Below are 22,882 nucleotides of genomic sequence, written 5' to 3'. Positions count from 1 at the left end.
GTCTCATGACTCTCACCGATCGCACATCGTGCGCTGCTCCAATAACACTTCGAAGATGGTCTTCCGTTTCTTTAAAGACAACAGGTGAACGTAGAGTTTACGTCCTGGTTTTCATTTGTGCTGATTAGTGCATAGTCATGAAAATGTCGCCCATCACATCCACTTCAATGCATTTTCTGAACGTGTATCATTAGCACGTCATTAAAACGAGGTCAATGATCTGTTGTGTAGTAATAGAACTTCATTTCTTTTTTTCCTTTTTTTTGTCCCGGCGTATGATGGCATGATCGCCAGTATCGCGCGTGCACTCAAGGAAAAAAAAAAAAAGAAAAAACGAAAGGTACGTGCGGCAGTTTCGTGGATCTTTCGTATGATTTTTGTATTGTACGTCAAGAAATGATTTTTATATTCATTTTCCATGGCGTTACAGCTTACTCATATTATAGTGAACATACGTATGTGAATAAATGAATAAAGTTGAAACATAATATACAATCATTTTGTGTTGTGATTTTAAGAAAACTTGATTTTAAAGTACCACAAAAACAGACAAGCTTCTGTAATGACGATGAAGTTACATATTTTTTTTTCTGAAAAAAATAAGTCACATTCTGCCTGTTACAGTATCATAAGCATTTTATCCCCAATATCAGAAAAGAAAGTTTCATTACAACTAAAAATTCACGCTTTTAATATATGTAAAAATATATTCTCTAAACATAACGATAATACCAATAACACGGTTATTAAATTATGCATATATAGTTTTTTTTTCAAAGCCAGATAACTATAGAACATGCATAACACAGGTTACACGTTTAAGTGAACCGGTGAGCCGCTGAAATGAACCGGTTCATTTCAGTGAGCTGAGCCGTTCCGAGCCGCTCACTGAAGTGAGCCGTTTTGCCCATCTCTACTCATGACTTCTACCACCATCCTTTAGTGTTTCCTTCACTTACCGTATTTACTCGAATCTAACGCGCACTTTTTTCCCAATAAAGCAGGTCCAAAAATTGCGTGCACGTTAGAATCGAGTATGACCCTAAATCTGCGTTACCATACAGCCGTCGGCATTTCAATATGACGGCCTCGCACGCGCGTCAAGCCTAGCTACTCTCGAGCCTAGGTGCCGTAGGTTCCTCCATGATGCACCAGCAACACCAACACACAGTAGAAAATAAACAATATGCCAATATGGCAAAGCTTGCCAAGGTGGCTGATGGCCTCATGCTTGGAGACTGCTGTACTAGAAGCCCTACTCCTCTTTTCCAACCAACCAATTGGCAAACACATTTTGTTTATCAATAAGCCTGCCTTGACTGCACCTCAGGGAATTGGCTGCAGCAACTACTCGTGCTCTGGTCCATTTGTCCACTGCAATACACCCTTCATATCACCAAGACGAGCTGCACGATCCAGCCGTGACCACTGTTCAACCCTTGCCTACAGCTGCCACCTTGAGACCTTAGTTGGCAAACATTGGCAAACACCAGAAGAACAATTCGCCCCTGTGAGAAATGAGCTACAGTAAAATCTCTATACGAATCTCGCAGGGTCGCGCGAAATATTCGTATCACCCAACATTCGTATCATCAAAACATGCACAAAGTCAAGAAAAAATGAATTTATTTTTAGCACAAAAAATTCCTAATAGTGGAATTCCGTTGATGCGTTCCTCGCTGCTATGTCCCGCTCTCGCGATCCCAACCTAAATCCCATTGACTTCCACGTATTAAGTTCCCCTTGAAATGTCGCCAATCTGTACTGCATGGGTTCTCAAAGTGGGTTCCGCGAAACCCGGGGGTTCCGCAGGCCCCTGCTCAGGGTTCCGCGAGCCACTGATAAATTTTCCGTGGTCCCGCGCTCGCCAAGTGGCGAAAACGGCGAACACGAGGTGCGCTTGATCCACAGAACCTCAATTACCTATGCCCGAGTGTCAAAAAGCACATCACAGTGCGTAACGGCAACGCGCGAACTGCGCAATAAATCCGCAAGCAGCTTGTAGCCACCCAGTCTCCGAAAACGGGCAGCCATGGGCAGCGCGCCTAAGCTTTCGCACTTGAATCTCGGAGGCTCTAACTTACCACCGTGCGCATTTCTCCCGTTTGTAGATAGGGTAGGTGCCCATAGCGTGCGCACTGATGTTATACTTCGGAGGAATAAAAAAAAACTGATGCGCGGAGCACCACAAGTGCGCGCCGCAAAAGAGCTAAAACGGCGCTAGCGTCCAAAAACGAAGCGATGCAGTCCTCATTGGTATGGTCTCAGCGGCAATCGTACGCTATACGTGACAGACAGCAACGCCGGAACTCTTCGTGCCTAATTGTGTCCTCAAAGCCTTTATTCTTGCGTTAATTGCCTCGCGTAACACCGCGTTGGCGGCTAGCCGCGTGCCTTCATAAGTGCGTAATCGCGATCTATGATCGCGTCGATAACCAGCACAGTTTCGCCCGCAGCAGCGGTTGCGGGAAATAGTAGTTTCGTTTTGACGGTGCGCGTGTCGGCTGCGTGCCTTTCGCAGCTGCGTAGTCGCCATCCATGATCGCGTCGATAGCGACCGCGGTTTCGTGTGCACTTGTTGCAGCAAACGGTAGTTTCGTTTTGACTTGGTGAGTGCGTCGGCTATGGCGTCGGCCGCCTGCCTTCTGAACCGCAAGGTAGCCGACCATGATCTCGTCGATAACGGCCGCGGTTTTCTCCGCAGCGGTTGCGGTAAGCAGTAGTTTCGCTTTGACTCAGTGCAAAGCTGTCGAAGATGAAGAGCACCGGCTACATCGCGATGGGCGGGCAATTTGTTGGCGACCAGCTCACTAGCGAAAAAATAATCGGGATGTGCGCGCGGTAGTGAAAAGCGTGTCTCAGATGAAGATGCGCGCCGCGGCCGTGCTGCGAAGGATGTCGCGAGGCCTTCACCGCTGCTAGCTCAAATAAGTCATGAGATGACGAGAACTTCAGCTTCCGCACTGCTCTTCTTTCTAGGGTTTTACCTGCCAAAACCAGTTCTGACTGTGAGGTACGCCGTAGTGGAGGGCTCCGGATTAATTTTGACCACATGCGGTTCTTTAACATGCACTACAACGCAAGCACGTACACGGGCAAAAGTTTTTGCATTTCGCCTCCATCGAAATGCGGCCGCCGCGGCCGGGATTCGATTCCCGTGACCTCGTGCTCAGCCACGAAACGCCTTTGCTAACTGAGCCACCGCGGCGGGTGCCGCACTGTTGTGCAAAATAGAAACAAGATTTGCTAATTCATTCAGTAAATAAAAACCTGTTGACGTAGTAAGCATTCATTTATTGTTTTCTTGATACCTTGGGTAATTCGACATTCGGTTAATTAGGACATTTTAATTCGGTTAAATGGGGGGGGTTCCTTGGCGCTTCATGGAGCTTAGCAGGGTTCCCTGGAACCAACATGCTAGAGAACCCCTGCTGTACTGTAATGTTCCTGCATGTTACGTTGCGTTTGAATGTGGCGGTTGGATGTTGACAAAGTGCCCCTAGTGCCGGTAGCTTCGTATGCACTATGCTTTCAACGTTTAGTTCTCATTGTAGCGAGAGACAGCGCAAAGGTCAATTCGCTCACTGCTGCGGCCGCACTTCTTTACTCTACCATTTTGACAGCGAGTTTCCACGGTCCTCGAGCAAGATGTGTTCATATTTACCTGTGCATGCGTGACACCGTGCTTGGTAATTTAGTTAGTAAGCGAATATTTACAAGTTTATACGGCCAGTAAAACTACTATCCTTACTTTGTACAGCTGTCTACTAATTTGCTATGGCAATTGTTGCTTCACCTTTTAGACGAAACTGCGCTTTTTTTGCTTTCTTTTTTTTGCAGTCACTTGCAAAACATACCAACGGGGTTCTACTAATCATGTGTGCTTTCTTCGTGCCCAAATCGTCAACCAACCCCCTATGAAAGGCATAAAAGTGCACGCACATGATCTCGCGAATGTTTTCGCACGCCACTGAACGCCTCAGTACGTCGAGTGCAGGGAGCGTTTTAGCCGTCGGGGCTGCTGCCACGGTCGTTGCTGCAGCGGTCCTTGTCTACTTTTTCGCTCGTCAAAGCATCAGCTAGGCTGTGATGTGGTCTGATCCGCTCGATGTGGGGACCAACGAGACATTGCACAGCCGCGTGACGTAACTGGTTGCTTGGCGAGTATGGATCCCACCCACATCCCGCTGTGCACCTTGTCTGTGCCGCCGCGTGACGTAACCGGTTGCTTGGCAAGTATGGATCCCGCCCACATCCCGCTGTGCGCCTTGTCTGTGCCGGTCGCTCTGCTGGCTCGGCCACCGCCACTGTTGCTCGCGCGTTCGTACGATCCGCAGCGGCGCGGCGACAGCGTTCGGAACAGCTATTTTTTTTTCGTATTGTGAGCAATGTATTCATATCGCAGCGAAATTCGTACCAGCCGTGATCGTTTCACCGGGGTTTTACTGTACAAAGCTCATAGCTGTGCTGAATGTTTGCAATTCAGTTCCTCTTGCTGCTTATGATGCCGGAAACCCACCCATTTCCATGCATATTAGCCAGAAAACAGGAACCAAAAGGGGAGCCTACACAGGAGCCTTAGCATTCCTGGGCAGCAGCAAGTGAGAAGGAGCCTCTTCTGGATGTGTGGACTGGGCAAACAACTTCAGGGACTGTTCGACACAAATTAAAGAACTTAGCCGAAACTGCAAGTGACAAAAACGTTTTGCTGAAGCCACCCCCGCCAATGATCACAGCTGCTGAGAAAGCTTCCATCAGTTCTTCCTTGCTCCTGGCCATCGCTTTCAGTACAGGTAGCAGCAGGCATCAACAACCCTCCCACTGATTCCCTTCGTATCACAGCGAAATTCGTACCAGCCATGATCGTTTCCCCGGGGTTTTACTGTACAAAGCTCATAGCTGTGCTGAATGTTTGCAATTCAGTTCCTCTTGCTGCTTATGATGCCGGAAACCCACCCATTTCCATGCATATTAGCCAGAAAACAGGAACCAAAAGGGGAGCCTACACAGGAGCCTTAGCATTCCTGGGCAGCAGCAAGTGAGAAGGAGCCTCTTCTGGATGTGTGGACTGGGCAAACAACTTCAGGGACTGTTCGACACAAATTAAAGAACTTAGCCGAAACTGCAGGTGACAAAAACATTTTGCTGAAGCCACCCGCCAATGATCACAGCTGCTGAGAAAGCTTCCATCAATTCTTCCTTGCTCCTGGCCATCGCTTTCAGTACAGGTAGCAGCAGGCATCAACAACCCACCCACTGATTCCCTTCTGGACACCACACTAATGTCAGATGCAACCACAGTCAGCAATTCAAAAGGGTTTGCTAGTCTTCCAACTAGCTTATTGGCATGCTTTTTCATAGTCTGTGACACTGCAGAACTTAGAAGGCATGTCACATATCGTCTGCATAAGATGACAGCCATTTCAAAGATAGCAGCACACATGTGCATAACAGAAACATTACATTACTGAAAAGGAATTCTTGATACTCAGTGTTGGGCATACATATCTTTTCCACCCTTTCTCGGCTTTTAAACAACATCGAAGGATTGATTTTCGGTGCGAAAGCTGAAGAGTCACTGTGTGAACACTTATTCATAGGCTGTGCGTCTACAACCCCTATTATGCGTGCATCTGGGAGGCAAGGGGGTAGCCTTTTCTTGGCATTGCTTCAATATATGTGAGATTCCCCAGATTCCAGCCAGTGTAATAGTAGTGCAAGCATGTCAGCGTCTAAACTGAGCTATTTCTAGGCAAGGCATACCTGCACTTTCACCTCCTTGTGGCTAAGTAAAGGCACCAGCAGGGGCACCACTCCAGAGTCAATCACCCACTGGATCTGCTCGTTGCCGCCATCCGTTAAGTAGGAAATGGCCCACACTGTGTCCACCAAGATCTGCAGTATAAAAGCAATGGTGGCAGAGCTGAGCACGTTGAAAAACTGAGAAAAAGTATGTTATGCCAAGGGTCATGAGACGAAGTTCTTGCTTGCACTTCAAAATGAAAATGTGCCATAGGAGAGAGAGAGAGAGAGAGAGCGCATTACTTCCAAGCTAGGCCGGTAGAATCCTCACATACAACAGGCTTTCTAACATGGTGGACTACATTTCCCATTAGTTCTACACCTTCAACAGACACTTTCAAAATACACCTTCAACAGACTTGGTTATAAGATTATATAAAGAAGCTATAATGAACAAAACTTGGGCCAACAACAGACTTGGCTGAGACAATGAAGTTTCCTTGCTTGAGCTATGCTACCTCAGGCCAAAAGTAATTTCAGCTTGCAGCAGCAACAACAAAACCAAGCTGTGCCCCCAGCCAAGCCTTGAGCCACGCACTTGAGTTATGCCAATTTCTCCTCAGTCATCTCATCTTTCCATGTTTGTGGATTGCATCTACAGTATGGTGCCACTTGCCAAACAAAGGCCAGTAATTTATAAATTTTCCCAACAAGCTAAGCTACATTTCCTTTTTTCAAACTGTTGATCTGATTTCAACCTAGTCCACTCAGTTGAAGCTTTTTATTTTACCAGCACTGCCAAAATGTTGACCATACTGTCAATAAGCGTTCTCAGCAAAACAAAGGTTAACAGGAAAAAAAGTGTCTTACGTTGTTGTCCGTGTGGTGAATGAGGAGACAAAGGGAAGGTAGAATTTCCCTAATAGTTTCCAGGGGTGGTGGAGGGTCTTTGTTCCGACAGAGGTTTACAATGACCCAGGTGACATTGCGCAAGAATGTTAGCGGCATGGAAGGCTTGATGAACGACAGCAGTGGCTCTACAACACCAAGTTTAATTACATAGTCTCGAAGCTGTGGCCCATCCCCTGAAACAAAGATGGTAATTTGTAATAAAGATACCAGCAATCCCATTAAAAGATTAGCATTAATACCTCTTCCAAGAACAATTACAAGCAAACACCTCGAATCTTCATAAGCATCCAGAATACACATTACATGCAATTAATTAACAGTCCACCAGACTTGAGGGTGCATGCATGTGCACAGGTCCTGCTGGCACCATGACGCCAGTAGCCTTCACTGACTTAAAGGGACACTAAAAAGAAACACTAAATCAGTTCCGGCTGACAAAATAGTATTTCAAAACTATTTGCATTAATTTCAAGGTAAGAGGCTGATAACTATTCAAAGCTTTATTTCAATTTCACGCTGATACCTCAGCACCAATACATCAAGTAAGACGGAGATTTCAACGTATTTTTTCGCACTAGGGCCATTATGGCTCAGTAAAAGTTTGCGAAGTTGTCTTTACCTCCTTTTTAATACAATGTAGCCCATCGTTACTGATAACTAGGCCTGAGCACGTGGTCAAAATCCTTGACACTACAGCAAGCTAGTGCGGCAACATCAAAGTGATGTCACCACCTGTCTCATTTTTGCATCTTTTCTGGCTTATCAAGCCTCCTTATCAAGGCAAGAGTGGCAAACAAAGTGTAATTTTTTTCATAAAGCTCACTAATTTTTCACTTCCTTTAATGCCAAGCTTAGGCTCAAGTATGCTTCGAGTGGAGTGCACAGGTCAGTAAAATTTATATTTTCCCCTTTATATTCAGTATAGCGGATTTCAGCAAAGGTGCTGTTCAATGTGTTGTGATAAATGACACCGTGAAGAGACCGTATTTGCGATTTGATCTGCTAAGCACGACTACCACCAGCATTGTTTAAAGCAATGGTGCTGTAGTTAACTCTGCTTTGAGGGTGGTCTATTGTAATGCGACTAGAAAACCATTACTTAAAGCGTATTGGCCGGACTGGCCTGAACAGCACAGATAACCTCTGTTTGGACAATCTGACCAGACTGAGTTACAAGCAAGGGCAAGAACCTCAACACTTGGAATTTATTTAAAAAGAGCCTTGTCCCACCTTGGCACCACTTACAATAACCTGACAATCTCTTCCCATCCAAAGCGAACACTAGTGCGACTCAAGGTTCACCTTAGACAATGACCATTATGTTGCTACAAAAACTGCAATGATACACAACTCACCGATTATGTTGCCCAATGCCCAAACTGCTTGTTCGCAGACATTTTGGTGTGGTGACCTCAACAAGTCCAAGAAAAGTGGTACTGCATCTTGATGGACAAAAAAGGCAACACATACAATATTAGTGAAGTGGAGAAAAGAAATATTGAATCAAAAGCACAAAAACAAGGCAAGGAAGAAATCTTCCCAGGCTAGAAATTTAGAACAGTAAATGTACCTGCGTTGACAACTGCTTGCGTTTGCTGCGATGTTCCTGATGCAATGTTCGTTAGTGCCCACGCAGCTTCAAACTGTAAGGAAGGGCTGAAAAAATGAAGGTACAGTAAGACATATGCTTCAACGAATTCACATGTCATGTAATGTGCAAAACTGCACAAATATCTGGGCTTCCTGCGTAATACCTTCTACTTCTTTTCCCGAACAGAATAGAAAATATGTGCTTGTCACATATTTTTCTGCCCGAATACCCCACTCAACTAATCTTTTAAAACCAAATTTCTAAGCATTCTAATACCCGTGTCACACGGGCACCCACAAACTCCTTTAGGATAAGGGAGCGCGAAACTTCCTAGGGGTGTTCGACCTCAAGGAAGTTGTGGCCGTGTCACACGGCCAATGACAAGTTTTCAAAAGAAGCCGCCAGAGGCGCTATCAGCGGCGTTTGATGTTTGTAGAATTACAAAAATATCACTTATAATTATGCTTGTAGCTATTACCATTAATGCTCCTTCCATAAAAAATACTGTTTATTATATTTGATGTGAAAAACATACACCTCGCTAAAAATCAAAGTGCGCTCGCTAAACATAGCAGTGCTGACAATGACACTAGTAACCTCGTGCTTCTCCGTGTTCCTTTGCGGCGTGGCGAGTAGGCTCTGCACGGCTCTGTGTTGTTTTACCCGAACAATACTCAACATTTCGTGCACTGTGATGTCGTAAGCTCGTGAGCGACCTATAGGCCTATAGCCTACAGGTCGAGAGTATGGTCCAGCAGCAAGCATAAATGTTGCTGAATTGTACTTGAATGTTTATTTATTTCAACAGAACTGTTTTAAAAACACTCGACATTTCTTTTAATGCAAACCATAATTAAATTCTCAGCTTTACAACAAGCACGGCCACGAGAGTACTCCCTTCAGCCGCTGAGGGAGATCGCCGATCTCCCTTGACCAAAAGCTCCGTTAAACTCCCTTAGTGGAAGGGCGACCGTGTGACATCGCATGCATCTCCTTCAAGATAAAGACGACGGAGTTAAGAGGAGTTTGCGGATGCCCGTCTCACAGGGGTATTAGAGACTTCTAAGCATTTTTCAAATTTATTCCTTTCAGTACTAAGAAACAAGATTGTATAATCCGGAATATAAACTTGAGTGGGAATGTAGGTCGACCCCTTATCTTCTAAGTGAAAGAAATGAGAAGAAAGGAGGGGAACCACAAAAGGAAAGCCAAAACGGCCTTATTTTTCAACAGCACTGCAGCTTTGCAGCAAAGTGACTGCACTGTCACGAGCACAACCGCAACTCCCATACAAAGTCCTCAAGTGCGTTCTCAAGCTAAGAATGCAACTGTACGACACCTACGAAATGACATTACACTTCGTTTGCAAGCAGGCAGTTTTCCTTTCTGTGCCCGCCAATGTCTACAACTTTAATAAACGCCAAAATGGCCCTGAGTGGCAATGTTGCCGTTCGCTTCAGCAATGTCTACAACTTTTATCCTGAACACCGCTGAAAATCGTGTGCGTGTGCCGCTGCTCATCGCTCAGACAAAAAATAAAACGCAAATCACAGACGAGGTCGAGGAAGAGTGCACACAAGGGGAGACAGCAGCAACAAAAAGGGGGAGCCAGCAATCGCATTTGGATATGTATGCGCCTTTGGTTATGCCTTTGCCAACATGCTAGCTGTAGGTTGCAAGTCGACGACCCACGTTCTGCCAAAAACTGTTATATAGGATGAGGGGTAACTTAGCCTGCCTCGTTATAGTAAAGGCACATGCATCTGAGACAAAAATTGCTTCGTTATACAGTTGAACCCATTTATAACAATATTCAAGCACCACGAAAATTCCATTGTTATAACCTGTAATTGTTATAACTGGGTCGCATGAAAAAAAAAAAAAAAAAGAATAGGGGAACGGCAGAGCTGTTGCGAGAAAACTACAATGGCGGGGAGGCCAGTGCCCCTCCCCACCACTTTCCTCCATCTGGCTGCTGATTTGTGTTGACTCGTAACTCTGCTTCCTGCGCGCTCTGATCGCGCGTAACAACTCATGGCTGTCTTCGTTCAATAATGGCACTGTTATAGTAAAACCTCATTAATTCGGACAAAGAGGAAGCTCTATGTCACCTCCAAAGCATGTTTCTTTTTTGTTTGTTTTTCACATTTCTTGCCGTGGATGCCGTGGACACTGGGTAGACACCTGCACTGTTTCAACGTGCAAGCTTTGACATCGTCCAGAAAGTGCAACCATGTGGCAACCCCGCAAGCATGAAGGTTACATTTTCCCCCGCGCATGGCTGGTACTCTTGGTATTCTGGTACTGTTGCAGAAAGAAGCGCGTAAAAAAGAAGAGGCGTGTACAGAAAGAAGGGAAAAAGAAGGAAAGACGTGCCTATGTTGCTAGGCGACATGTCTGGGCGCAGCATGCGCTAGCAAAACCTGATGCGTTGTTGCCTCCCTAACAGAAAAAAAACGTTTCCTCTCACATTTTGGTCCGCCGGTTCCGTTTAAGGTTTTCCAAACCCATGTGCCACGGCATTTGCTTTCGCCACCTTGTCGTCGCTAGCCTATTGTTCTGGCTGCCGTGACGGAAATCGAACTCCCAGATTTCAGAATAATAATTAGTAGTATTAAGGTGTTAACATGACACGGAAACTGAATAACGATAATTATTGTCTAAAGTTTGGTATTCTTAAGTTTGTAGTACTGAAATATTTTTACATTGAAACTATAAGCAGTGAGCAGGGAATTTCTGAAAAGTTCATTAACCTGAAAAGTTAATGCGGTGTTCATAGTAACGAGGTTTCACTGTAATCACTCTATTAGATAGTGGTCAATGTAAACTACAGCCGTGACCAACATTTTCTTTTGAAGTCGTTAGGATAGTTTCTGATGCAGAGGTAACGAGCCCAGCTTGCTGGCATAAGATATCAAGTCAAATGAAAATTACCACATTTATTGCAGCACGTATGACGATGGTTACTACACCTGTGCAGTTCCCCTGTAGTGCAAAATATCTTTGCAAAAGAATCAGTACATTCGAAAAGTTCTTGTTGCTTCTAACTGCAAGTGCAGCAGCTCCATCTCTCTCGAGCTCAAGAAAAGCTCAAAAAGTGTGCAATTCAACAGTCGGTCACAACACACCTGATGAACCTAACACGTGATCCAATGATTCATCATGACTGCTAGTGTACCACGTTCATCATGCTAGCATACCAAACAGTGGATGCATAAACACTACCCCAGGTGGGAAAAGTATGAAAAGTACGAAAAGTACGAAAAGCATCTACGAAATAGTCCCTGTGTTACTTTGGGACATGAATCGGTACCAGCAACACAACAATTTTGTGCATTTACCTGAAATATCCAAAAGCGTACTTCCACTGTTCGATATGTATACAAAATTTTCAAATGTCCAAATTCAAAATAAGCCCCCTCAGCTGTGGAACATTTTTCGTCGTCAGAACCCACCTATCACCCACCCATGTAATGTGTGTACACCTCAACATTAAACAATAGCTCCAACAAAATTGCAACAACTGGCAACACCCAACAACCACAAAATAGAAAGGAGGATACTTACTTGTCATGCCTTCGTAAGGCTTGAACTAATATAGGGAGGATTCCGGAGTTGATCAGATCGTCAATAGGCGGATTACGATCGCTCGAGAGTAGCCTCCTGACAAAACGAAACACACCTTCATTAGTAATTTTTCATCCTACATAGGCACAAAGCTATCAATGCTTGCTTATAAAAACTGAAGTTGCACTTTGAAAATGTTTACAGCCGACTTCTGTTAATTCAACTTCAGTACATTCAATTTCCCGGTTAATTCGATCCGAAGTGAAGGCACCACTGTCGGTCGTACATTTCTATCGGTCCAACTTTGGCTATTTTGATCCTGAAATTTGCCTTTGCCGGATAAATCCAACTTGGCTAGTCAACATGCATGCAACTGATCCCAGTGGTGTCTCCAATAGCGCGTCTGTCTTGGGAGTGCTTAGGGCACAGTTAAAGCATCAAAAATCCATCACCTTTGGTCGAAGACAGCCATTTACGGCCTGCACCACAAACATTTTGAAGTGAAAACGGTAGCTCATGATGAATTATTACAGTACAGGGATGGAAGTGGCCAAGGGAGTTTTGGAGCAACCGTGGGAGCAGCAAATTCGGCACTTTAGAGCAGGTTTGGAGCAGGAATTGCCCATTTTGAAGCAGGAGATATGCGGTTTGGGTCAGCTTGGTAAAGCTCAACATGAGTGAAATACAGGCAAACCAAGGAACGTGTTCTGCGGAGGCCCGCAAAGTGGAGTGCAGTTCATCCACCTAACAAAGGAAACCCCATATGGGTTTCACAGAAGCCACTATTAGGTTACATATTCAGTGAGCCGACTAAATGTGGCCAAGAAAAAAAAAATCACCAAGGGCTTTATGCAAAGAGTGCCCACTGTATGATGATAGCCTTTTGGTAATGCTAGCCAAGTTGTTTTTTGTTGTTTTTTTTGTGTGTGCGTGTGTGTCTGGTTACCAAGATGTAAGTGCGGCATATGCAAAATCTAATCGAATGTTACTCTCACAGTGTTCGCCATTATTCGACGCAGATTTTTCAAAAAGGCCCAAACGTGAGGCTTGAAATTCTCAACGAAACTGCTGAGCTGCACACTGAACAGACGACTTATACATTCAGCTGAATGCGCGGCTTTTTTTCCCGACTCCCCCATAAAAAGAGCGCCAGGTCAATTCACCTTTAGCTGGTCCACATAGTACGTCAAATGCATAAGACATATAAAACATTCTAATGCGATGTATAGCACAAAACGATTTTCATTATCCTGCGGGCAAGTTAAAATGTGCCACCAAATACACCCACACTAAAAAGACGCTGACGCTGAAATGAATTGCTTAGGCTCGGATTCCAAGGCTAAACGCTAGGCAACACATAGCTGTGTGGTTGGCAATGAACACACGCACATCGTGCGAATTAGCATTTTGACGTAGGCTGGTGCGGCTTGATGGTTTGGCGCAAGATGGCACAGCACTTCCATCCCTGCAGTATTTACCCGAGCTTACCAGCCGCCTTTCTTTTTAAAAAAATATTTGTCTGGATTGCTTGCGCGGTGAAATTCGATACAAAACCAAAACCGTGTTCGCGGCTTTTGCATCAGTCTACTGTGTAAACATTTCCAGAGCCATTTAAAGATAGTCTATAAGAATGCTTTGCCATCCCAAGATGGCAACCAATGGTGGCAACAGATTATTTTTCTCGCATAGCACGACAAGAATGCACCGCTATCAATCTGATTACGAATTTGATTACTAATTTATTTAACATGTTAAGCTACTGGCAAAAAGTAGCGACATGTTTTTGGTGTTCCAGAGAAGTGCTTGCGTCGCAGGACGAATCAGCGAAATGGTTAATCTAGGCGTAAGCCACCATCTCATTTGCAAATGTTGCAGAGCTGTTTGAGAAATGCAGAATATCAAACGTGCTATGGACTGTACAGAGGTCATTTTGCATGCTAGAAGACAGGGTGGACATTCTAATTTTACTTTGTTTAGGAGCTGTAATGTCATTTTGACATTATTTTGCTACCTTAAACCCATAAAATGCAGGTGCACTGACAATTCAGGTGTGAACCGCCGGATAATTAGACCAATTTCGTCAGTGCTCTCGGGGTCGAATTAACAGAAGTCAACTGTATAAAAATGGAAATGTATGCTTGTTATGTGCACGTGTGACTAACTGTACAAAATCGTTAGAGGATTTCATCAAGAAAAGACAGTTCAGTGCATTAAATGTATGCAGATGACTATAAAAACATTCAACTGCAGTTAACGAAAATACCTCATGACCAATAACTAATATGAAGTGAGGCATGCTTGCCACAGGTAACATTAATCTGTAAATAGATTCTACCTTCATTTTTTTTTTGCAGAGTTTAGAAGCCAAATTGAACAATAATCTGCCAAAGCATTCTAACTAATTATCTTTAAATGGCTCTGAAAATGTTTACACAAAGAAACCTGCCCAGGCCCTTGACATTTGATTGCATTTAAACAAGGTCTCGCAATTATATTGTCAATAACAATTTTATCTGCAAAAAGGTGGCAAAACTACTTTTCTATCTTTTGACGATATCACTAACGAACTTATTTTGTTTCTCACGTTAAAAGCCACTGTGCAAGTCTCTGTGCAAGTCTCTGTAATAGGCTTCCTGTTAGAGCACGACGACGTAATTTTGTATTTCACAGCTGCAAATATACACTAGTGCAAAAAAGTAAAGTCCACATGGCTGTTGCAATGTGCAGACCTCTACTTTCGCTGCAACAGTGTGTGACATTACTAAATATAATTCCAAATGCAGTCAATGGGATTTTGTGAGCCAATTTACTGAATAGTGCAAAAATTCCAGTCACAAATTCTCTCTTGCTTGCTTTGCATACTCTTTTTATATATACAGGGTTGAAATATAGGATAACCAGCAATAAAGAAGATGCGACATCAAAATAATTCATTTATGTTAGTTTCTATGTGCATTCTGTGCGGCCTGTCAGGAGAATAATAAGGTTGAACAAATGGGTATCAAATGCGAATAAACATTACTGCTAACAAGATAAAAGCATTCCATAAAATGAGAGAAAGCAAAAGAACATGAAGGACCACACAAATGGCACAGCTTAGCAGCACACGGCTGTGAAGGTGGCATGAAGGCAAATGAGACATACACATGCTCATACTCTTGAACCCTACTTTGCGCGCAAACATTTTTTTATGTAGTCTTTTTTTTCCTCGGACTATAAATGAATGGAATGCGTTACCGTTGGAAGCAATTTATGATGGGGATAATCCTGATTTTGAGAGATGTGTACCATTCTGTTTGTGACCACACGGTATAAACTGTGCTGTTTTTTATAGTGCGTATTTGTTTGGTTGTGCATTGCACTTTTGCTTAATCCTGTTACCTTTTGATTATAATTATGGATTTTACAGTGTTCTACCACTTCACTGCGTTCTTTTGTTTCATGTTTTGTGTTTTTTGAATTTCTTTTGGCAATCGCTTTTGTTATGCCCCCCTGCTTGGTCTTTCGACCGCAGTATTTTGTAAATAAAAAAAATAAATAAAATAATTGCATAAAAAAAAGGCCAATGACAAAACAGATTGAACTGGCACAGTTTCAGCACACTGCAAAAATACATGTTAGTCTACATAAGCCACTAATACATTCGTGTAGTTCCACGTACCGAGAGCAACCGAAGTGAACTCACTATAAAAATTGCACAAATTTCCAGTAAATCCCATATGGTATCACTCAGTACAATTAACAGCCCTAGCATTCCAATCTGCAGCCTACTGGTGTAGTTCTGCTGCAAGTCTGTAAAATGTGTGCTGAAAGAATTATAACTTTGTATGTGTGACGCGGGTATAGGTGCTCAAAGAAACTAGATTAGCTACCAAGATGAGATGGCAGATCAATTACTCATCCAGTAACAGCATACACAGCACAGAAAAAACACTGCTGCAGACAATCACCTGGCTGACTGGACTGCACTGAGCTGGACATTGGGATCCCCACTGCTTGCATTAGCCACAATAGCCTGGAGATCTGGGTGGCCCCTGTCAACTTCTTCATCGTCCGTGGAGTCCACCTGGGGCACGTTGCGTCTCTTGAGCAGCGACTCGTCCCTCTTGTTCTTTCTCAATTCTACTGTCACCTCATTTCGCCGCCTTCGCATTTCCTGGGATGCAAAAAAAGCCATGTTACAACATAAGCACACAGCAGCAACAACGATAAAAACAGCAGTATCCTCAAAAGGGACACTATCAACAAACAGTAAATTAGGCGAGAAATTTATACAATTTTAGAACAAGCTTTCCAAAAAGAAACGGTGTGTTATACCTCTGTCACACGAGCACGCAAAAAACTCTTTTACACAAGCGGTCTTTTACCAAGTTGAAAGACTTTTTAATGAAGAGGTGTTACGCAGCTGACACACGGCACCGACGATCTCATTTTAGTTTTTCCTTCTGGACACACTACCGAAAGCGTGGTGCTAGCGTTCGAAACAATATCGGCCAAAATACACTGATGTGTCTCGACATGTAAAGTGAAAACTTATTGTATTACACGTTTTTGAAATAAATTTAACAACGCCAGATTAAGAAACATTAATGTAAAGATATATTGTAGTAGTTTAAAGAGCGTTTGCAGAACTAGCGAAGTGCACATGCTTGTCTGGCAACATTGGGCTTCTTTTTCTGACGTTACTGGGTTTACTACCACCTTCTGCGAGACATAAAATTATTTTTTATGATGAGCCAAGGCGACAGAAAAATACGCATTTGCTTATTTTCTTGAATACATAATAATTGCTGGCGCCCACTGGTTTCGAGGCTACTCCTTTTAGCCGTAAAGGAGATCGACGAACTCTGCTTCCAGAAAAGACCGCTTCTGAAAAAGAGATCGCTCCCTGTCATGTGTGTGCGAGCCAAATTCTTTTTCGGGAGAAGTCTTTTTGCTGAAAAGACTTTCGAGTGCCCGTGTGACAGGGGTATTAAAAGAGATGAAGACTGCAAAAAAAAACAGAACACACCCCGAGTAGGCTTCGTTGCAAAAATTTAACAAGCTTTTCAAGATATCAGAATCAGGCTACAGAAACTCTGCACTCAAACTAACGGAAGGCCGAGGCGTGGCAGTGATAAGTGCAGTTCACACTTCCAATTAAAGGAGCCATGACACGGTCGGCCAACAGTTGTCAGTTTAAATTTTTAACTGAGAGTAGAGGGCCCAGTATGGTTATAAACCAAAGAAACTGGGCGTCAATGCACATTTTAACCCAAAATTTCAATTTGAAATCGCTGCTCCCCAAACCCTCCCACCGAACCCAACCGCCACTTTGGCAAGGCTGTGACGTCAGGAAACGAGTGGCCACCCCTGTGTCGTCTGATTTGAAACAGTTAGGGACAACATCGGACATCTTTCTCCACATGCTCTAGCACCCAACAGTGTATAGCAATGGTGTCGCCACTGAATTGTGCCTGCAATTCTTTCGTTTGCGCTATAAAATGCAGTAACAAACCACAAAGATGCGCCAAGAACACTTGCAAAAACGAAGCGACGCAGGGCGGACATGACGTGTTCCCAGCTCCTGCAATCACTTAGGGTGTTTGCAGTACACAAAAGCATGGCCTTTGAGACAGGTTTCTGTTATCCAAGGGAGCCATTACCGGGGTGCCTATTTATTCTGTCACCACTCCGTGTCACCAGACTGCTTACTGTTCAACTGTGACATTAAAGAATTCCAATACAAACTTTTTACTGCACCAAATGCACTCAAATGTTGCCAGCTTGCTGTGGGACGCATACAGTTTAACATGCAATATGTAATATAAGCTAGAAAACTTGGTGTCATGGCCCCTTTAAGGAAACAAAATTTTTTTTTAATTATGGGGTTTTACGTGCCAGAACCACGATCTGATTATGAGGCACGCCGTAGTGGGGGACTCCGGAAATTTGGACCACCTGGGGTTCTCCAACGTGCACCTAAATCTAAGTACACGGGTGTTTTCGCATTTCGCCCCCATCGAAATGCGGCCGCCGTGGCCGAGATTCGATCCCGTGACCTCGTGCTCAGCAGCCCAACACCATATCCACTGAGCAACCGCGACGGGCAAGGAAACAAAATCCATTCTTCTGCACAGATGCAGCTCTGCCTCGTTTCTTAATCCAATATGGTTTAACACACAATACATAATTTAAGCTCGAAAATTTGGTGTCATGGCCCCTTTGTGGAAACAAAATACATTCTTTTGCACAGATGACAGCAGCTCTACCTCTTTTCTTAATCCAATATGGTTTAACAAGAGATACATAATTTAAGCTCGAAAATTTGGTTTCATGCCCCCTTTATGGAAACAAAATCCATTCTTTTGCACAGATAACAGCAGCTCTGCCTCATTTCTTAATCCAATATGCATTAATACATGCCACTCTTCCACTCTTGCTCTCCAAACGCGCGACGGGACCCAGGGGCGACAGCTTCGTGGAGAACGTTGGGTCCCCCGGCGTAAGCGTCGAGACGCAACTTGATGACTGCACATATATAGTCGGGTAGCAAGAGGGCCCTGCGTGGCACCCTGCTACCTCCGCCGGTGCTTTAATAAAGTTCATTTCTCTCTCTCTCTCTCTCTCAGCCTGTAAGGCACAACTTGCTCATTCCTAGAGCACTGATCCACTATATCGGTGGCATTTAGTTCTGTGTGAAAACTAGCTCCACCAGTCGAGTTATGTAAAAAAATCATTTTATGGATTCTGCATATTGTTTACTTCCATTTTCATTTTTGCTGCTAAGCCACTGTAACTATGATGCAGCCATGAAAAGTGACACGCAGCATGGCATTTTCAAAGACCTATCAGTCATTTTTCTGCAGGAAAACTGTAAGATGCCTGCAAGATCTTTCTTCGTTTTTAAGCTGCTTATTCCTATTCAAACATTTTTAACACTATGCAGTTAAGTAACCATATTCAGGCAATGCTAAGATTTGTAAACGTCATACAACGATTTGTGGGGAATTCAGCGGCACCTCTGCCTCCCGCTTCAACACTATTTACTGGCACACCAAACCCCTTTGCTGTTAACAAAATCAATGTATTCAATATTTTGCTAGTGTTGTCTACCAATCTGCTCCGACATATTGCACCTTAGTGTCACTTTAAGTACAGCTGGTTCCTACAAGATATGCAAAGCAGCAACTCACACAGCATACAAAGATTAAAAGCAATTTTGCAGGTTATTAGGCACCAATTTGAAGGTGCAAGAGCACAAGCTCTTGGGCCAGTTGGTGCATGATGAACTATGTATTTGCTGGTACCTCCCCTTTTTCAAGTTTACCAATTCGAAATCAGACTGAACTATGCTATCGATAGACAAATTCGAAAGCTTCACACATCTGGCAAAGTGTGTCACAAACCAACTAGCAAGGCTCATTTGTGTTTTTGTTACTGCATGTAGCTTATCACTGAAGTAGTACTACTCCTTGACATCTCAAACAGTTGCAGAAGTTTTGTCACAAAAAGCCAAGTAGCAATTTAATCGTTAGGTACCCGAATGGGCAACAAAGGAACTCATGCCGTGCACAAACCTAACACGCAAAAGCCTTATGAAGTCAGGAAAGATGCAGCCATGAGAGTCTGGATATTATAGGTGGCAAAATTTTTGTATTAAATGAAGCTGAGCCCACCTAAGCCTTCGTAATGAAATAAACTGTTCTCATCAAAGCATGGTATCTTTAGGATGTACCAACACCTAGGATTTGGGAATATTTGGTGCTTAAGCATCGCACATGAACAGTATGCAAGAAAAAGCATGTCACCACAGCATATGGAAATCTTAGAAAATATTGTTTGTTGATAACAGTACTCACAGTGCAGATTGCATGAAAAATAATGTATAATTCAATTTGTGTATGTCACTGTGCTTCAAAGATGCATCATTTTCACAGCTCTCCAGCTTGTTCTTAACGCCATGCAAATCATAAACAGCACTGGCTGGTTTCATTTGAGACACTGGTCTGTTGCACTGCTTTCACACTGAAGCCACATAAGAGGTTGACAATTCCCCACAAAGCATTCAACTGCTGCATTAGCTACAAACAAGTTTCAGACGCCTAGCAGCACAATGTTGAACAATGAAGTGCGCAGCAATGGGTAACCATCCTTCAAACTACTTGTCATGAAGCACAATCGCTTGTAAGACATAGCATGTGACGCAGAACAATAAATGCATGGTAAAAACATCCAGCAGTTTTAGCTGTACTAGTTAAAATGCAAGTGTTCACTCATTTGCCAACTGATACAAAATGTGGTATTTCAAGACTTTTACCATAACAATTTATCAGTTTAATTCATGGTGGTTTGATTAAATGATGTACCTTAATTTTGCGAGCACAAAGAAAAAATATATATATAATGCTTAAATACCTATTTCCATTCAACACTTCAGTTGAAGCAGTGCAAGCTTAAGCACAGTCTCTATTTCGTGCCAGAATACACTTTAACAAAAAACTTTCAAATACATATTTATGTTTGAAAGAGCAACATCAAATAAACGACAAACATCGCCAATGGTCTCGTGTTAAGCAGTAAACGTAAAGAAATATTTGACAGCGTATTTATCTTACTTTTTACTCGGGCAGATTTAATAAGTGATCGCTGGCTGCCTCTGCTACAGCTTTAGAAAGCCATCGGTTGGTTTATCAAACGACTTTTTCGGAAGAAGTGTCTTGTCTCGCGAGCCAAACTTAACGAAAAGCTGTTGCAACCGCTATAGCCAATTTAAGATGCGAACTCCATTCGCCGTGCCACGGCGCGCTGTCACCACTCCGCGATACGCACCGCCTCCGACAATGGACCGCGGCGTGGACATCAACGCTGCGTACTTGCATATGCACGTGGCGACGCGAGCATATCATTCTACCATACCGGCAAACAGCAACCGATCTATTTTACTTTTTAATAACGACTTATCGATCACCGTAGCTAAGCATCTAAAGTTAAAGCGCTGAAGTATATTCAACGCTGCGACTCGGAAAAACATTCTTGACATAGCGGGACAAAAACCAAGCGCTTCTGGAAGCCAACTGCGTACACACCACATAAACGAGTCGTCGAGTAATTTCATGCAGTCAGATATGTCAAAAACAGCAGTCTGAAGCCGGCATCAGCTAAACCCCAAAATGAACAAAAACGCGCAGTCGATGCACCAACCACCCCGGGCCCTTCATACGATCCGTCTCGGGACATTTACACCACGCTGGAATGTTAATAAAATGCGACAACTGGTAGCGTGAAGTAACTACGTTACGGAACGTCGAATAAACTTAAGGAACGAGCACTTTTGTAAAAACGTGAAATTTCAAGCTAAGAGTGTACCCGCAACTCGCACAACGCACGATCAAGTTCTGCTTTGAACTATCGAATAGGCCTAATACAGACAAGTGACCTGCGCTTCACAACACACAACGGCCACACCATAAGAAGTCAGCTAGTAAGAACTTTGTTGTTGGGGACAACGTCACGGTGAATTACGCTAGCGTTACTAAGGCGCTCGTCAGGTCGTTCACTCCACCAACGCGAGCAAGCTCTTTCACTAACACGGTAAAGCAGTTAGGCCTAGGGTTGTGCGTGTAAAAACGTTGTGTGCAAACGATGATAAGCACTTACGTCTTGATCCTTGCCCTTGTTTTTAAAGTGCTGCAACCTCGATTTCTGTAGGCCATCTGTAGCCATGCTGGCTTCTTTGATTTGGCCGCGGCAGTCTTTGAAAAACGGAGGCTTGCAGAACCAAACACGTCTTTCAAAATGCCGGTCTGCACTTCATTGATGACGTCACAGGTATCTGAAGGCTGCGAATGCCAATGTGGAAGTTTTTTTTATAAAACTGCGTGTAATTAAATCAGAAAAAATGGGTTGCAAGTAAGAACGCCAACATAGAGGCGGCGCAAAATGGTTTAGCAATGAAACACACTTTCGAGCATCCACGGCGCAGCACTCATCGTGCCTTCAGCCGGAGCGCACATTTTGCATAACGGATAAAAATGACGATTGCTAGTGTTATGACTGAAATCCTTTTAATTTTCTGCATTCCCTGCATGATTTTGTAGCAGCTTACAAGTATGCATGCGATAGCGACCAGCATAGCAGTCAGGTTGCGATACGCGCCGACTCCTGCCGCGCACGCTGTCTGTTGTCTGCTGTGTTTAGGCTGTTTCAGACTAATAACTCGGCATTCTAGACAGGGTAAATAAAATCTTGCGTTTGTTTTGTCTTGCACGGATTGCACTTGATGGTATGGTGCAGTGCAATCATAAAACCAAAAGTTAAACTTTAGCTTGTCAGTTTATAAATGCCTTTATGTACCGCTAGAATAACGCCATGGTCAGCTGGTTCCGTAGTGTAGTGGTTATCACGTTCGCTTTACACGCGAAAGGTCCCCGGTTCGATCCCGGGCGGAACCACATATGTAAATTTTTTTCCTTTTTTTTTTTTTTTGCCGTTTTTATGATTAGGTTTGCACCAGCCGATACAAAGACACCGATTAATGTTCCCTTCAGCATGTGGCACGCACCCACGAGAGGGCATTGGCCATGCGAAGGGTGCGTGCTATGTTCGTCGCCCAAACCCAACAGAAAATTCTCAGATTAAAAAACCTTCGATGCGAACGTATAGTTCTCGCAAACTATATGAGTTCTAGATATGACGTACATTTACAAAAGTAAAATGAATATTTCTTGAAATTCCATTAAACATCCAGGGCTGTTGCGGAGGTTGTGAAAACAGGCAATATGCATGGTTTGACATGGCTTCGTAACATCGTCTGCAATGCGCGTAACAGAGTTATGTGTGTTACCAGCGCGTGCTACCACGCTAGAGCTGTTGTATGCGGGAGTGCGGACTGCGATATCGTGTCTCCCGTATATTTGTCCGCACAAGCCTGCCGTTCAATGCCGCAACAGCCTCGAAAACACGAAGGACCGACACCCGCCCGAGAAATTCTACAATTTCCGCACAGGTTGTGCAAAAAAAAAAAATTAATACAGGAGACAAGCGTGCACCACTGCTGTTGTTGGCAGTCAGATTAGTCAGGTGTAATGT

General features: G+C 43.7%; 1 protein-coding gene and 1 non-coding gene across 2 annotated transcripts in view; one reads left to right on the top strand and one right to left on the bottom strand.

Annotated features, from left to right (window-relative positions):
- Positions 1-21,624, bottom strand: part of LOC119442809 (importin subunit alpha-3-like) — a 44,663-nt gene extending 23,039 nt beyond the window's left edge. Inside the window, exons 1-7 of the mRNA XM_037707842.2 lie at positions 21,452-21,624; positions 15,763-15,968; positions 11,813-11,908; positions 8,225-8,310; positions 8,010-8,096; positions 6,613-6,827; positions 5,764-5,895 (exon numbers count right to left, since the gene is read on the bottom strand). Coding sequence (XP_037563770.1) covers positions 5,764-5,895; positions 6,613-6,827; positions 8,010-8,096; positions 8,225-8,310; positions 11,813-11,908; positions 15,763-15,968; positions 21,452-21,517 — 888 coding nt within the window. The 5' untranslated portion in view covers positions 21,518-21,624. The remainder of the gene's footprint in view (positions 1-5,763; positions 5,896-6,612; positions 6,828-8,009; positions 8,097-8,224; positions 8,311-11,812; positions 11,909-15,762; positions 15,969-21,451) is intronic.
- A 548-nt stretch (positions 21,625-22,172) lies between these two features.
- Positions 22,173-22,245, top strand: Trnav-uac (transfer RNA valine (anticodon UAC)). Its single transcript has one exon. It is a non-coding gene; the product is annotated as a tRNA-Val (tRNA).
- Positions 22,246-22,882: the final 637 nt, after the last annotated feature.

Source organism: Dermacentor silvarum, chromosome 2 (genome assembly GCF_013339745.2).
Source record: "Dermacentor silvarum isolate Dsil-2018 chromosome 2, BIME_Dsil_1.4, whole genome shotgun sequence".
NCBI classification, from domain to species: domain Eukaryota; kingdom Metazoa; phylum Arthropoda; class Arachnida; order Ixodida; family Ixodidae; genus Dermacentor; species Dermacentor silvarum.
Note: the sequence above shows the minus strand (reverse complement) of the source record. Positions and strands in the feature narration are given on the sequence as shown.